General features: G+C 36.1%; 1 protein-coding gene across 4 annotated transcripts in view; it reads right to left on the bottom strand.

Annotated features, from left to right (window-relative positions):
- The window catches only part of USP9X (ubiquitin specific peptidase 9 X-linked), a 129,091-nt gene that overhangs the window by 70,408 nt on the left and 43,392 nt on the right, over window positions 1-15,291 (bottom strand). For 2 of the 4 annotated variants that reach the window (XM_043570871.1, XM_043570872.1), the window contains exons 7-14: window positions 13,627-13,742; window positions 13,178-13,429; window positions 12,963-13,101; window positions 11,137-11,289; window positions 9,589-9,693; window positions 5,709-5,915; window positions 4,078-4,214; window positions 2,219-2,367 (exon numbers count right to left, since the gene is read on the bottom strand). In XM_043570871.1, coding sequence (XP_043426806.1) covers window positions 2,219-2,367; window positions 4,078-4,214; window positions 5,709-5,915; window positions 9,589-9,693; window positions 11,137-11,289; window positions 12,963-13,101; window positions 13,178-13,429; window positions 13,627-13,742 — 1,258 coding nt within the window. The remainder of the gene's footprint in view (window positions 1-2,218; window positions 2,368-4,077; window positions 4,215-5,708; window positions 5,916-9,588; window positions 9,694-11,136; window positions 11,290-12,962; window positions 13,102-13,177; window positions 13,430-13,626; window positions 13,743-15,291) is intronic. The other 2 variants (XM_043570873.1, XM_043570874.1) reach the window with 1 other exon arrangement.

Below are 15,291 nucleotides of genomic sequence, written 5' to 3'. Positions count from 1 at the left end.
ATTTACTTTAGAATTTCAAATTCAGAAATTGGTGGTTGACCTTATCACAGAAGTGACTTAATGCTGCAAAAAGCTTATTGTATAGGAGAATCTTACTAGTTGTAAAATATACTTCCCCCCACCCCCCACGCCATATTTAAGGATTAAGATCTTAATCAGAGGAGTACCGTAATGAGGAAAAGTTATCAGAATTAGGAAAAAAACATAAGGTGTGTCAATGAATTTAAGGGAACATCCATAGCAACAAAAACTCAAGTGCTTAATATGTACTAGGCATTGTTCTCACATAAATAACTTGCCCAAGGTCATACGCCTAGCTAGTGTAGGTCATTTTTCACAAGTAGACAATCTGACTATGAAGAGTCATACCTCTCATTTTATGGAACTACAGGTAATTTAAGGAGGGAAAACTAAAGACTGAAAAACATTCTTTTGACAATGAAATTGAGAAGAGGCAATGACTTATATGGAACTGGACTAAAACAAAGCTGGAAACCCAAATGACGCTGAACTGCACATGCAACATCATCTCCTGAGTGTCCCGACAGCACAGTACTCAACTGCTGGCAATGAAATAAATTAAAACATCACATACAAATGAAGTAAGCAAAATTAGCATTGCAGCACGTATGATTTATATGGCTCCATTTTGGGGGAAGGCCTGCAATGGCATATGTGAGGACTTTGTACCAGCAAGAAGAGAGGAGATCGTAACAAAGAATCTACATTATGCTAAACTGAGCCCAGAGGCTCCCAGTGACTGGGTGTATTACATGCAAACCTCTGGTGCTTCTCTCAGATTTTGGTTGCATTTGGTACAGAACATAAATCACATGGTCACATGTCTATACTGCTCCAATTAGTCTATCATGCTTAGAAGGAACTCGGGCCTAAAATGATAAAAGATCATTGCCTGGGGCCTAACAGCCTCCTGATGCTTAGACTGCTTATCTAGCTCTACAATCTACTGCCTAGGAGGACTCAGCTGGCCCAGAGGGTGGGGTACATGGAAGAATAAACAGCCAACACAATCAGGTGGCATACCTGAAGAGCTGCTTAATTTTTCTATTATGCTTATCTGAATTTTATATGGGAATATGTATCCTGTAAATGTTAAAGAAATCCTATGATTTATAAGCATCTTAGGATTTTATTCAAGAATGCCAAGAACCCAATCTACTCTTCAAATGAGGAGTATCAGAAGTATCCTTTTTGGGGTGTCTAAGTAGCTCAGTCAGTTAAGCGTCCAACTCGTAATTTTGGCTCAGGTCATGATCTCGTGGTTCACGGGATCAAGCCCTGTGTTGTGCTCTGCACTGACAGTGCTGATCCTGAGATTCTCAGTCTCTCCCCAATTCTGTCTCTCCGAAAAATAAACTTTTAAAAATCATTTTTAATATATACTATTGGCTTCTGCAAACTCTTATCTAGCATAACATGTTAAATGAGTAGCATGTTCAGTAACCATTATGTTCAATTCAATCTCTAGCACTGGTAGTAGCATAAAATTTTCTATCTACGGCTATGGGAACAAAGTTTGGTTTACATGACGGTAGAATACGTACTAAAAACCAATCTGTACTCGAGCACAGATAGACACGGCTGTCAGAGAGGAAAAGAGTATTGAAACCGAGTTTTACATATGGCAGGAACTTAAAAACTGGCTGTTGAAACCTCAGGAAACTCTACCCTGACACGTTTAAACAAATTCACACTTTGAAAACCAACATAAACATGAAGATTCGTATAGCTTCACTTGGTTATTCTTGTGCATTTTCTAATTCAGAGTCTGAAACACTTGTGAAATGTGGACTTAGGATTATAAAGGAACTATAATATGTACAATAGACATAGACAAAACAAATTTTGTTGAGGAAAAAAAAATAAAGATAGTGGTAGTAAGGAAACAAAGGTTGAGAATGAGTTAAGTTCATTCCAAAGAAAGTAGCAACCAGTTACAGTACAGGCAGGCAGAAGTCCCAAAGAAGAAAAGTAAATCAATTTAATAAGGAGAGCTTTGAAATGCTGGGTTGGAATTTAGGGTGAATAGAAGTTGAGAGTAAAAGTGGAACATAAGCTCATAAAGAATACAGCTAATAAAACCAATTATCTTGCATCATTTAAAATATAGGTGTTGTCATCTTTAAGGTAATTGATAGAACAAATGCCGAGAAGTTGCTGTTATTTCCCGTATTTCATGTTAGCGTATAATACATACCTCTAGCATACAGTCTCATGCTTTCCATATAAGTTGCAAGGTTTTCTGCTACCAAAGTAACTAGGGCATGATTGTGCTGAAGTTGATTGATTAAGTCATGGCGATAAAATACATGGGGACTTCGCTGAGTTTGACTGAAACGAGAAGAACTTAACAATATAATTAGGCAATTAAACTCTGTTGTAATCAAAAGAGCTTATACAATCTAAATTCTTAGCTACTAATTTAAAACCTTAAAATGGTTTCTCCGTCATTACAGAATTACACTCTCTTGGCCATTTACTTCAATAACAAGATCAAGCAATTTAAAATAAAATATTGTTTCAAAAAGACACTTATTCTGTTATTCTCATTTACGTGGACACTATGTTAATATTCTCCCGTCTCACACCATGGGAGTCTACTTCAATGACCAATTTCCACTCCTGTCCTATAGCAGTACCAAAGCACTTGTGTCAGTTTACAGGATTATTTCCAAAATTGTAAAACAGGAACATAACCCTTGCAAGGGTAGCACCACAAGATTATGCTATGGTTGGAGTGAAAAATTTGAACAAAGAAAATGCGTTCAGAAAAAATTTGATTAGCCATTCAAGGTACATTCTGGGTCACTTGGTTTGTAGCCATGTTTTGCCCACAGGTTATCATCAACAAGACATCTAGTTCCTTTCCAACCTGTTCTGCCACCTTCACTGAAACCAATAAACTCTTAGAGCCATTACTATTCTAGTGGAGATGAAGCCACTGTACCCTGGGAGAGTATGTAAAATATTCTGCAACAAATTTAATTCAATTGAGAAAGGCAAAAAGGCATTACGTACAGTGGCTCCCAAATCAAAATATCTCCCTGAAAAAATGTTAGTTACTAAGACATAAATCTGGATTTTCTCCAAGGCTTATCCTTATAGCTTTTTAAATTTCATAACTTTTTAAGACTCCACAAAAAAAATGAGACAAAGTTGAAACATTAAAACCAAAACATATATGGCCTATTCTGTCCTAGGCATGATCATAATAATCTAGAGCTAACAAGGACCTTGGCAGGGGCGCCTGGGTGGCGCAGTCAGTTAAGTATCCGACTTCAGCCAGGTCACGATCTCTCGGTCCAGGACTTCAAGCCCCGCATCAGGCTCTGGGCTGGTAGCTCGGAGCCTGGAGCCTGTTTCCGATTCTGTGTCTCCCTCTCTCTCTGCCCCTCCCCCGTTCAAGTTCTGTCTCTCTCTGTCCCAAAAATAAATAAACGTTGAAAAAAAAAAATTTAAAAAAAAAAAAGGACCTTGGCAATCATCTAACTTTACACATAAGAAAAACACATTTCTTTTGATTAGTAAATCTTTACAAGATAGTATGGATTGGTTAGACGTAAGGGCCATACCCAGGAATCCTGACCTCACTGTAAATATTCTTTGTACTACACCTGGCTTTCATTCCCTGCATATTATTTTTAACTTTTCACATCATGTGTTCTAACTTTTATAAACAGAAAATGCTAGAAAATATGATTCCAGTAAGAACTCAGCATGTAAGATAATATAAAGACCACTATTTAAATTGAAATTTCACTAAAATCAATAAAAAAAATACTTTAAACCAGATCTTGTTGTCTTTCATGAGTAATACAGGATACTGCAGATTCTGATGCGTATCATTTAATTGTGGCTTACGTTCTCAATAAAGTCAAGGATGTGGATATGATAAATGAATTTTTGGTTCCAAATTGAAACTTCCCTCAGCCTCCTATCACCCCCTCCCCACTCTAATTTTCTTTTGAAAAGTTTGCTTTTACCAAGTGACAATGTAATTTCTTTTCAATAAAATACAAAAACAAAAATACTGAAATTTTCTGTTAAAAGCCTTACCTCAAGTTTTGAGGGGCTTCACCAAACAAACTACAAATTTCTCTAATTTGTTTCAGTGCAGGAATTACCCATTTGTCATTCGTACGAAGTTCTTCTATAAAGCGATCTATCCACTGGATCTTCTGTGTGTCACGGTCCTTAAACGAACAATTTCAATGTTTTAGGTAGGTCATACTCAGAAAAACTCCAGCTTCAATTATAAAACAGGGTTTAAGATTATCCTCAGAAACACGTAATAATTGCAGTAAAGGGTTTAATAAACAAAAGCAGCATTGAGTCCATTTTTATTTCACGTTTACTACCAAAACTACAAAAAGTGAAATGCTTTATAGGATTCTACCATAAAACAAAATTCAGCAATAACACATAACCCTGACTGTTATTCTATATAGATTTGTTTTAGCAACAATGAAGGAAGAACACTGAAAATTTATATTTTACCCAAAAAATGTTATGGCAACTAAGTTAAAAAATTTTTCACCAAAAATCAAACTAAGGACATAACACATATACAAAAAGATAAAGGGAGAACAGTTACAAAAGTATTATAAACTCAACTAATTATTTCAATGATATTTTACTTCCCATACCTTATTTACTTTATTCCTTCCCCTAAATCAATAGTAATCAGAAATGCAGTTTTCTGTACCTAACAATTTTAAGTTTGATTACTTATTTGAGCACATTGAGTCTCTGTTTAATTGAAATAATTTATATCGAAAGTTATCAGTATTGGGGCGCCTGGTGGCTCAGTCGGTTAAGCGTCCGACTTCAGCTCAGGTCACGATCTCACAGTCCGTGAGTTCCAGCCCCGCGTCGGGCTCTGGGCTGATGGCTCAGAGCCTGGAGCCTGCTTCCCCTTCTGTGTCTCCCTCTCTCTCTGCCCCGCCCCTGTTCATGCTCTGTCTCTGTCTCAAAAATAAATAAACGTTTAAAAAAAAAAAAAAAAAAGAAAAAGAAAGTTATCAGTATCGAAGATACTGAATAAATATTTAATGAACTGTCACAAGCAAGTATAGTAAAAACCTGAATAGCATCTGAATCACATATACCTACTTGAACTTAATTTCTTAGCTCTCATCTAAATTTCAGTTCACTGGTGTAGCAAACAGTTTTCACAAATTGAAAATTATTCAGCAATTTCCATTTTACTGCAAGTTAACAGTTTACATGCCACAAGTCAGAATGCAGGGAAGCTGTTGTGTGATTTTCTCACAGGCAAGACTCGAAGTGTTTTACTATTGAGGAAACTCTATTAATTGTTCTTAATTTCCCCATGAGCAAAGAAAACCCAAATTCTCTTACCTCTAAAGTCCCTCATCACCTTCAGTATTTTACGATCTATTTGAAACTTACACTTCAGCACCATGCATTTGACAATTCTACCACTATATAATCTGTTTTTTATACTGTCTTTCTCCCAAGGAGATTAAATGCTTTTCAGATGAGAAACAAAATTCTGACCTAGAGACCTGAGAAGAGGAAGGTGGACTTAGATGAAGAAAATGAGTTAATTCTTGAAGATAATTTCAAAAATAACAATGTCAAGAAAATCAGGAACTATTCTGTTCCTAAGCCATCCTGATAAGGAAGAAGGGTCAGAAAAAGTGTGCTAAGGAAGCACACCTTACCTGTGAGCAACTATAGTCTAATATTTTGATGTGGGCACTGAGAGCCAGGTCCATGATGTCTACAGGTACATCATCACTATGGGCCAGATTCCACAGAAGGTTCAACACCTTATGTGCCATCACACCATCTTTATCATCTTCTGCAAGGCGACGTATCAGCTCAAGTAGCTTTTCACGTTGCTTTTTACTTGCATTTGTCCAACTGGCCTAGAAAAAAATTTTATATGGCATGAAAACAACACATTTGCCCATCACTGATTAAATGACGTGTCATGGGATTAACTATGTTCATCAGAAAACGCAGCTGAGCACAGAATTATTCTAGCGATATATGAGAAATAAGATAGGGCAGACTTAAACATGAGGACAAAAAAAAGTCTCTATTTACAGTTAAATACCTAAGACCAGGGTTTTTCAACCTTGGAATTGACATTTGAGGCTGGAGAAATCTTTGTTGTGGGGCTGCTCTGTGCACAGAATGTTTAGCAGCATACTTGGGCCTCTACCCAGAAGATAGTAGACACTCTTCTTCTCAGCTGTGAGAACCAGAATTATCTCCATATACTGCTGAGTATCTCTGAAGAGTGGGCTGAGGGGCAGAACTGGCCTGTTGAAAACCACTGCCGTAGATTCAGTCTGTTATTTGTGACTTTAAAATTATATTAAAAGATGGCAAACATAACCTGACATACAAAGATGTTCATAATAAATTTGAAAAGCTGGTAAGAGAGCACTGTGCATTATACGTATGAAAACAAACAGCTGTAGCAAAGTCTGTTATTAACCAGTAAAAACAATTTCTAACTTATGCAGAAATGATACAGCACCATTTCCATTTAGAAGATATAATGCTAATTTTAAATCTATACGATGGGGGGTGGGGAGGGGGAGGGAACCTCTGAAAATGGTATTTTTACAAATGCCCAGTTTATACAATAGGGATTGGGTGGGATGTGGATGATGGTGGCATCTAACGGGTAAAGGCCAGGGATGCAGCTAAAGAATGAGAAAAGCTCTATGCATAAAGTTGCCAATGAGTCTTTATAGGAAAATAAAGTGAAATCAACCTAAAGGCAAACAACAGAAGGATAGCTATGTAAATTACAGCAGATCCTTTCAACGGAATTATTACACATTTACAATGAGATAAATAAGGATGTCTTCGAAGACAACTTGAATGCATACTTCTAATTCCTCCTAGACACCTGGAAACTGCTAAGGATACAGGAAAAAACTGAAACATTAGATATTATAATTAAGAACATCTTATAAAGAAAGATAACTAGGCATTACATGCCTCCTGAATAAAGAGCACATGACCACTTAGGATGTATGTACTCTAGCAAAAGGAAAAAAAACAAACAAAAAACCCCCAAGCCTCTATTTTATGCTATTGATATAAACACAACAATCAATCCAGTTTCTTCCAACAAATAGACTGCAAGGAAAGAAAAAGATAAAGGGGGAAAGTGTAGATTCAAAGAGACTTAGAAGATGTGCACAACCAAATACAAAGTAAGAATCCTGGTTCAAACAAACTTCAAAAATAAAGATTGAGGGGCACCTGGATCGCTCAGTCAGTTGAGCATCTGACCCTTGATTTCAGCTCAGGTCATGATCTCAAGGTTCGAGAAATCGAGCCCTGCCTTGGGCTCTGTGCTGACAGCATGGAGCCTGCTTGGGATTCTCTCCCCACCTCTCTCTGTCACTCCCTAGCTCATGGTCGGTCACTCTCTCTCAAAATAAATAAATAAATAAACTAAAAAAACCTAAAACTAAAACATTTAAAAACTAGACTGGGCAAATACACAAATACATAGGTACTTTCAGGCTAATTAACAAGTCTGAAATCATTTGGTTCCAGTCCACGAAGAACTGCAAACTGACCTGGACTTCATGTTTCCTTTGAACCATCTTTTGTAGAAAGTTACAAGAGCTCAGAAAACAGTGCTTGTTATCAAACAGTAAGTGCTTAGTAAATACCTGCTAAGCCAACGGGGAAAAAGATCAAATGGAACCATGTTTACATTTAGCCTATTATTGCATTTAGACCATCCTCAAAAGAGGAGGGTCCAGGGGCTATAGTAACAATCGACCTCTTTCCTTCTTCCATCATGGCCATCCTTGGTCACGCACTGTGGTATTTCAGAAGTCATCTCAAGATTAAAAATGAATGGCAATTAACTTTAGAGTACCCATGATAATGGACTCTATTATTTCCTCAGCTGCCTTTGAAAGATATCAAACTGAATTTTTCCATAAGGCAATGATTTACAACTTTAATGTTGCCTAAGATACAACTGAGAATGCTGCTTAAAATACAGGCTCTCAGGCCCCATACCTAGCAATTCAGATTTAGTTGCCTGTGAGGTAGAAACCAATAATTCACATTTTTTTCTTCTATTGTGACACATCAAGAAAGGTAGTACAAGTATATAGCATTACTACAATACATAATGTAAAAACCTATGTAACTATTACTCAGGTCAAAAATAACACATGGCAAGCAGCACTCCAGAGGCTTGCTGGGTCTATTTCTGAAGTTTATGTTAATGCAATCGCAAACAAGATGTATGACTTCTTGTGTGATTTTATTCCTTTCTTCAACTTTATTAGACCCATCCATATGGTTGAATTGCTCAAATTTGCTTTTTCTCATTGTGAGATCTTTCAGGATATGAACATTCCACAATTTATCCCTTACAAATAATTCTGCTTGCTATTACAAATAATTCTGCTACAAATGTTAAATGTATACCCTGGTGCACATATGCCTTTCTCTAGAAGACCTAACTGATGAGTCATGAGAATCTTACACTTTGAGAAATATCAATCTGGTGATTGTAACAACTTATGTACCACCAGCAATCAGAATTTATTTTATTTTATATTAATTAATTAGATACAGAGGGCACAAGTGAGCGAGGAGCAGGAAGGAAGGGAGAAAGAATCCCACAAGGGAGAGGGAGGGGGGAGAGGGGGAGAGGGAGAAAGAAAGTGGGACTCACGCTCACAAACCAGGAGATCATGACCTGAGTCGAAGTCAGATGCTTAACCGACTGAGCCACCCAGGTGCCCCTATGATACTTTGGTCATCTAATGCCAGTTGTTAATACAACACCCCTTATTAACATGGCCATAAGGTCACATGTTCTTAAATCCACAAATTCACCAATCATATGGTTTTTACAAACCCAACACCAGCCAACTGTAGAGAGACCACTACCCAGTATGGCCTTAAAAGATACATGATGGTACCAATGCAGATAGCACTACAGGGGCAATTGGAATACCTTATGAGTTGTATTTGCACTTGTCTATGCATTTCACCACAGAATACCACGGTATTGGTAATCCGTGTTATTGACGCTTTATTTTTTATTACAACTAATCATCCTTCCCTGAAGTCCTACAGTGCACTTAAGCATTTTAATAGAAATTCAAACTGCTAGAGGAAAGGAATCCAAATTGACAACCTGAGTTTAAAAGATTCCTTATTTATGGGACGCCTGGGTGGCTCAGTCGGTTAAGCATCTGACATCAGCTCAGGTCATGATGTCGTGATTCACAAGTTTGAGCCCAGTGTCGGGCTCTGTGCTGACAGGTCAGGATTCTGTGTCTCCCTCCATCTGCCCCTCCCCTGCTCATGCTGTCTTTCAAAAATCAACATGAAAAAAAAATTTTTTTTTAATTATTTATGAGGGCTATTAATATAAAAATGAACATTAAGTTCTTATTGGGGAAAAAAAATTACCAATTCCTTCACACCTGAAATTGTTTAATAATTTCTACTTCTGTATTTACTGGCTAAGAGCAACTCAAAGATCTAATGAATTAATTTTATTAAAAATGAAGCGGCACTACTTTACTATGCTATTACCTTAAAGCAATCAAAAAGATGATCAAGTTGTTCAGGAGAAAAATCCCATGCCAACTTTGCCAGTAGATCATGTACATTCTTCACAATGGCTTCATGCTTCCCCGCCTATTAAAAAACCAAAGAGCAAGCAGCATATTAGAATCTGGACAGCAGATAAGTTGTATATACGGTCTGACAGCTATAATTGACAAACTATTCCCATCATCTTCACCTAAGTGTGTACCATGAGAAAACTCGTAACATTTTAAATGTTTTAGAATTGCCCTCTAGGGGCGCCTGGGTGGCGCAGTCGGTTAAGCGTCCGACTTCAGCCAGGTCACGATCTCACGGTCCGTGAGTTCGAGCCCCGCGTCAGGCTCTGGGCTGATGGCTCGGAGCCTGGAGCCTGTTTCCGATTCTGTGTCTCCCTCTCTCTCTGCCCCTCCCCCGTTCATGCTGTCTCTCTCTGTCCCAAAAATAAATAAACGTTGAAAAAAAAAAAAAAAATGAAAAAAAAAAAAAGAATTGCCCTCTAAAACCGGACAACTTAATTCCTTGATATACAAGGCTAATGTGTACTTTGGGAATTCATGTGAGCCTTTATTAAAGTTTATTGAATTTAACGTGCCAATTTTAACATTGCAAGTAGAACAACAAGGTACACCAATGATCTTGTTTCAAAACTGGAAACTTAAACATTCAAAGGAAAACAAAGTTTTTTTGGTTTCTACAGACTCAAAAAACAAAGCTTTGTAATCTAAAACTCAACAATACTTCCTAAGTGATCTGAATAGAAACTTGCATTTAAGATAATCAAATCACCTAGTTTCTGGCTCTGAAACCAAAAAAGTGACTTATCCTTCAGAAAAGCTATAAATCCTTTAGATTATTATAGGTCTTTTTAAATAGTGATTTAACTCTCCTATTGAAGTTTTCTTTGCATTAAAAGTTTATGAAAAACCAATTACAGATGTCTTATATTCTTGCAAGAGACATTCCTTATATTAATTTACTGTTTGACTCATTTAAAACCACCTATAATATGTGATGTAATATCATATAAATAAAAGAAATAATGGAGTGCCTGGGTGGCTCAGTCTTGGTTAAGCATTTGACTCTTGATTTTGGCTCAGGTCATGATCTCACGGTTCATGAGTTCAGACCGCACACTGGGCTCCGTGCTGGACAGTGTGGAGCCTGCTTGGGATTCCCGTCTCCTCCTCTCTCTGTCCCTCCCCGCTAATGTTGTCTCCGTCTCTCTCAAAAATATATATTAAAAAAAAGAAAAGGGGAAAAAAAAAAGGGGGGGGGGGAATACTTCAAAAATTTGTAGTAAATACTAAACAAAACCACGTACAAATTGCCAACCTTTGCCAAACATACAGTAAATGATGAATATATTTAAAATATCGTTGACTAGATTCTTGACAGGCTTTCTATAAATGATGAACATTTAAACACAGTACAAATCAAACAAAGTAAGCCTTCATATCTCATTTTAGAACGACTACTATTAGTTTTTAGTAGCTCTTTTTAGAATCCGAATAGCCACCATCTGAAATTCCTTACCTGTGCTGCCCAGATATTATCAAGATCTTGTAAAGTCAGAGCTTTTTCTTTGATGACAAAACGAAGAATCTTCTCTAGCTTTTCTACATACTGTGGTTGATGCAGACTGTCTCGCAATACTATAGATAAGATATTGTTCTGCTGTATCCATTCCTAAATATAATTCAAAAACTTGTTTGAAAGAAATTGAAACACAGAAGCTTTTAAAATGTACGAAATATTGTTCATACTTTTAAACAACAGTAGTAGGGACTAAAAAATACAAAATAAATATACTAGTGCAATAGGTTTATGTGTTTTAACTCAAAACTATGAAAAACAGTAATTCCGTGAAACTGAATTTTGCACAGAAATGTTTCCACCAATCAGAAAAGAGTGAAATCATTAAAGAGATTCTACTTCAGCATTTATGCAGAGAAGTATTATTTTAGTGCAGCAAACACCAAGGTTTAGGTAATGAGAAGGGACCCATTTTAGGGTCTTTGGACTCCTTACGTCAGTTTTGTTTGGGTGAAAATATGCCCTTTTATTTCTTGCTCTTATTTATTAACCAATTATGCTATTATTGCTTATCCATTAGCTCTTTAATCTTCTGAACAATCCTAATGAGGGAATATATTACCCTATTACAGGAGAGTAAACAGGCTCAGAAGGGTTAGAACTGGAATCTAAATCAAGGTTGCATGCTTCCCAAGCCTGTGTTTCTATAACACTATGCTATGTTGCTGACTGGCATTTATTTAATACCTATACCAATAGAAGAAAAACTCCCTCAGTATACAAATAGGTACTAGCTCATACTGTGAAATTTCACAGTATTCAACCTAGTGAGAATAAGAAGTATTTAGCCCCAAAATGTGCTACAGAAATAGAGTTCTAGGTGGTAAAGGTCCATTTTTATTTCTAATCTGTTGCAGGTATGTCTGTGAAAATAAATATGTGGCAACTTCAAATTGCTACAACAGTTTCTGAACACTTGATGCCATTTTCTGTACTCATCCAGGACTGGCAACAGTTCAAGAACCAGAACCAGACCTCAGACTACACTCTGAGAAGCATGGTGTTCAACCTGCCAACAAGGCAGACAGACAAATCACATACACAAAATCAGAGGTTTAACACCTGCCCCCAAACACAGAGCCAATGTTTATGAATCCTCCACATCTTTTACCACATTCTATTTATTGTCTCCCCTATTAAACTGAGGCCACCATGAGGGTAAGGACAGTTCTTTTACAGATTTACTGCACCAGACAGTATGCACTGAAGTTACTCAACCAATGTTTCCTAAATGGCATACTTACGCATTTTAAAACTACAAAATACTGAAGTATCTATGGTAAATAGTCTCTTAAACTTTCAATGCTAGAACAATATAAATAGAAGTGTTTAAATTCTTAACACGATAAAACATCAATTCGTGTATATCTTATTCCAGTGATTATATTTCCAATATTAAAATCTGTAAGTGGAATTGGTCAAATGAACAACAGGCCACTTCATGCATCAGATACCAGATACTACCCGCTCTAATCCCAACATCACCGTTATCTGTTCCATTTCAACCAAACCCCCCAGACAAGCTAATTAATTCAGAATACCTACATTCAGCAGTAAGTTTATCAAAGATGTGCTAAGCTACCTAGATCACTACCAAATAAATTGTGTTATTACAAAAAGTTCTGAGGATTATGAGTCCTAAATCAATCTGAACACCTCCCAGTTCTAAGGTTTCTTTAAAATGTTATTGCTAATATTAAGTAAAGCTATTCTAATTTTTGTTTGGGGCAGATTCTTATCCATGGAAGAAAAATCAAAGGACTTACTGCCATTCGTTCAGCTGTGAGCCATTCTTCCTCCTCAGGGTTACCATGTCGATGAGTATAGTAGGATACACTAGATATCACCTTATTAACTTCATTCAGTGCGTTCATCTTTCCGTTGAAAGAAGAAATTTGCAGTAATCTAGAAGAGAATTTCAGTGTTAAGTAAGATTCTAAACATCCATATAATCATTTATTTCAAGAGGTAAACATCTTACCTAAGTATCATTTTTAACCTAAATATTTCTAAATTTTTTACAGTTTCTTCTTGTCCTGGGACTCTTGAAGCTAAATTCTTCAAAGATTTAATAATCATGGAAAGAGCGTCATTTTTGGCTTCATTTTTTGCTTCTTTTTTCAGTTCTTCATCAGTTAAGTTTTCTAAAAAATGTGGGACCATTTCTATTACTGGAAGAAAGTACTTTTTCACTGTATGAAGAGTGAGAAACTCATAGCATTGCCCAAATGGTCTGAAAGAACAAAAACAAACAAACACGCTTAATACTTTCTTACAATTAACTAGGACTGAACTCAGATTTATTTATACTTAAAAAATCCAAGTTATCAGGTGAAGTGGAAACCATACTTGCAAGAAGAAAAGTTTTATCACGCAATTAAATAGGAATTCCTATAATACACTGAAGATTCATTTAAAAATGTAACTTACTTAATAAGGGCTGCAATTATTTGAACATTTAATGCTGATCCATTAATAAAACGATCATGCAAAATCTGGAACCCATTTAAAGTGCCGAATTTGTTGAGAAGATCCACCAGCCAACCCTGCAATACAGTTAATGAAAAAGGTTAACGTCCTGCTTTCAGGGAAGAAAAGGACCATCTGAAATAATTTCTTGATTGAAAAATACTAGAAACAGGAAACTCAATAAATTATGTAATATCATCTGTGAAATAAAACAAAATAGGACATATTATTCATAGTAATCCTCTCTGTGAGAAAGAAGCATGAATGGCAGTACAAGTGAAATCACTAGGTCACAGTTGTGTGTTCGTACCAATTATCGCTGAACAGGAACGAGAAGCCATGTTTCTATTTCAGAGACCTCATTATATGAGAATACTTATTACCTGAAAAATTTTAAACTTAAGAGGATAAAAAAAAATTTTAAATAAGAAAAAGGTATTTGATGACATAAGACAATATTTGAACTCATTTTTTATTGTAGCTGTGAATAATTAAAAATTCCCTATAAATACAATAATCTTAAAGCCTGAGAGTGAACTATTAAATACAAACCCCTGGTATTGTATCTGTTGCTCCTAACTAGAACATGCTGGTTGATACTTTTGCTGGCTCATGTGAATGCCCCAATTCTCACCTTAGAGATAACCAGGATGTAATAGTATGGATTGTCTTTCAACCTCTTCACTAGGGGATAGCAATACTCAAAAGTACAATGCAGCTGGGATAGCCAATGGTTGGTGGAGTTAAAAGCATGCCTAATATGTAAAACTTAAAGGTAATTTCTTTACTGACTCTTAAGCAAAAATAATTTCTATAGCTACTTAAAAAACAAAAACATAAAAACCATGTCCAGGACAAAGGGAAAACAGAAATATAAGGTAATTGCTCTAAAGAGACAATAGGGTACCTAAAGGTAGTTTTGACAGGATTTTAAGTCTAAATCAATTAAATTCTCTACAAAATTAACCACCATTTCTCTATGTAAGTTTTCATTATAGTATTTTCCTGCCTTGTTATTTGGTCTTAAAAAGCTAATTCCAGAACAATTAAAAATCTGAGCATTTTAATCCACCAGTCCCTTTCGGCATTCAGCAATTCTAGGAAAGTACATACTCATTATGTATTATAAATACATATATATACATACACACACACACACACACACACACACACACACACACACACACCTATAATAGCATATGCATGCACACAGTAAAATAATCAGTCTAAAGCTAATCCTAGGTTTTCAGCTATACTGTATGTTTAAGCAATTAGGAACATTCTGTTATTAGTAATACTCAAGCAGGGCTAGGTTTCAAAGAAAGACATAAAAAGATCTTCAACCAGAAGCCATCTTAAATCAAGTTGTTTCCTGGGAGTCTGTAAAGATGATCATTGACCTATAGAGCAAAAATTAAAGAAAGAAATACAGATATATTTTGGAGACTGTCATTGTTTGGTCATTAATTTGATTTACCAAAACAAAAAAAGGCACGAAGTGGAAACAATATGAATCTTGGGAAATATAAAAAATCCCAGCTCTAAGTTTAACACATTTTGAGGATTTCCACTTTTAAATGAATAAACCAAGAATTTTATGTATAAATTCAAATTTTCCATGCTGGG

The sequence above is a fragment of the Prionailurus bengalensis genome, chromosome X, assembly GCF_016509475.1.
Source record: "Prionailurus bengalensis isolate Pbe53 chromosome X, Fcat_Pben_1.1_paternal_pri, whole genome shotgun sequence".
In the NCBI taxonomy this organism is placed as follows: domain Eukaryota; kingdom Metazoa; phylum Chordata; class Mammalia; order Carnivora; family Felidae; genus Prionailurus; species Prionailurus bengalensis.
The sequence above is the reverse complement of the archived record's forward strand: the minus strand, read 5'-3'. Positions and strand labels throughout refer to the sequence as shown.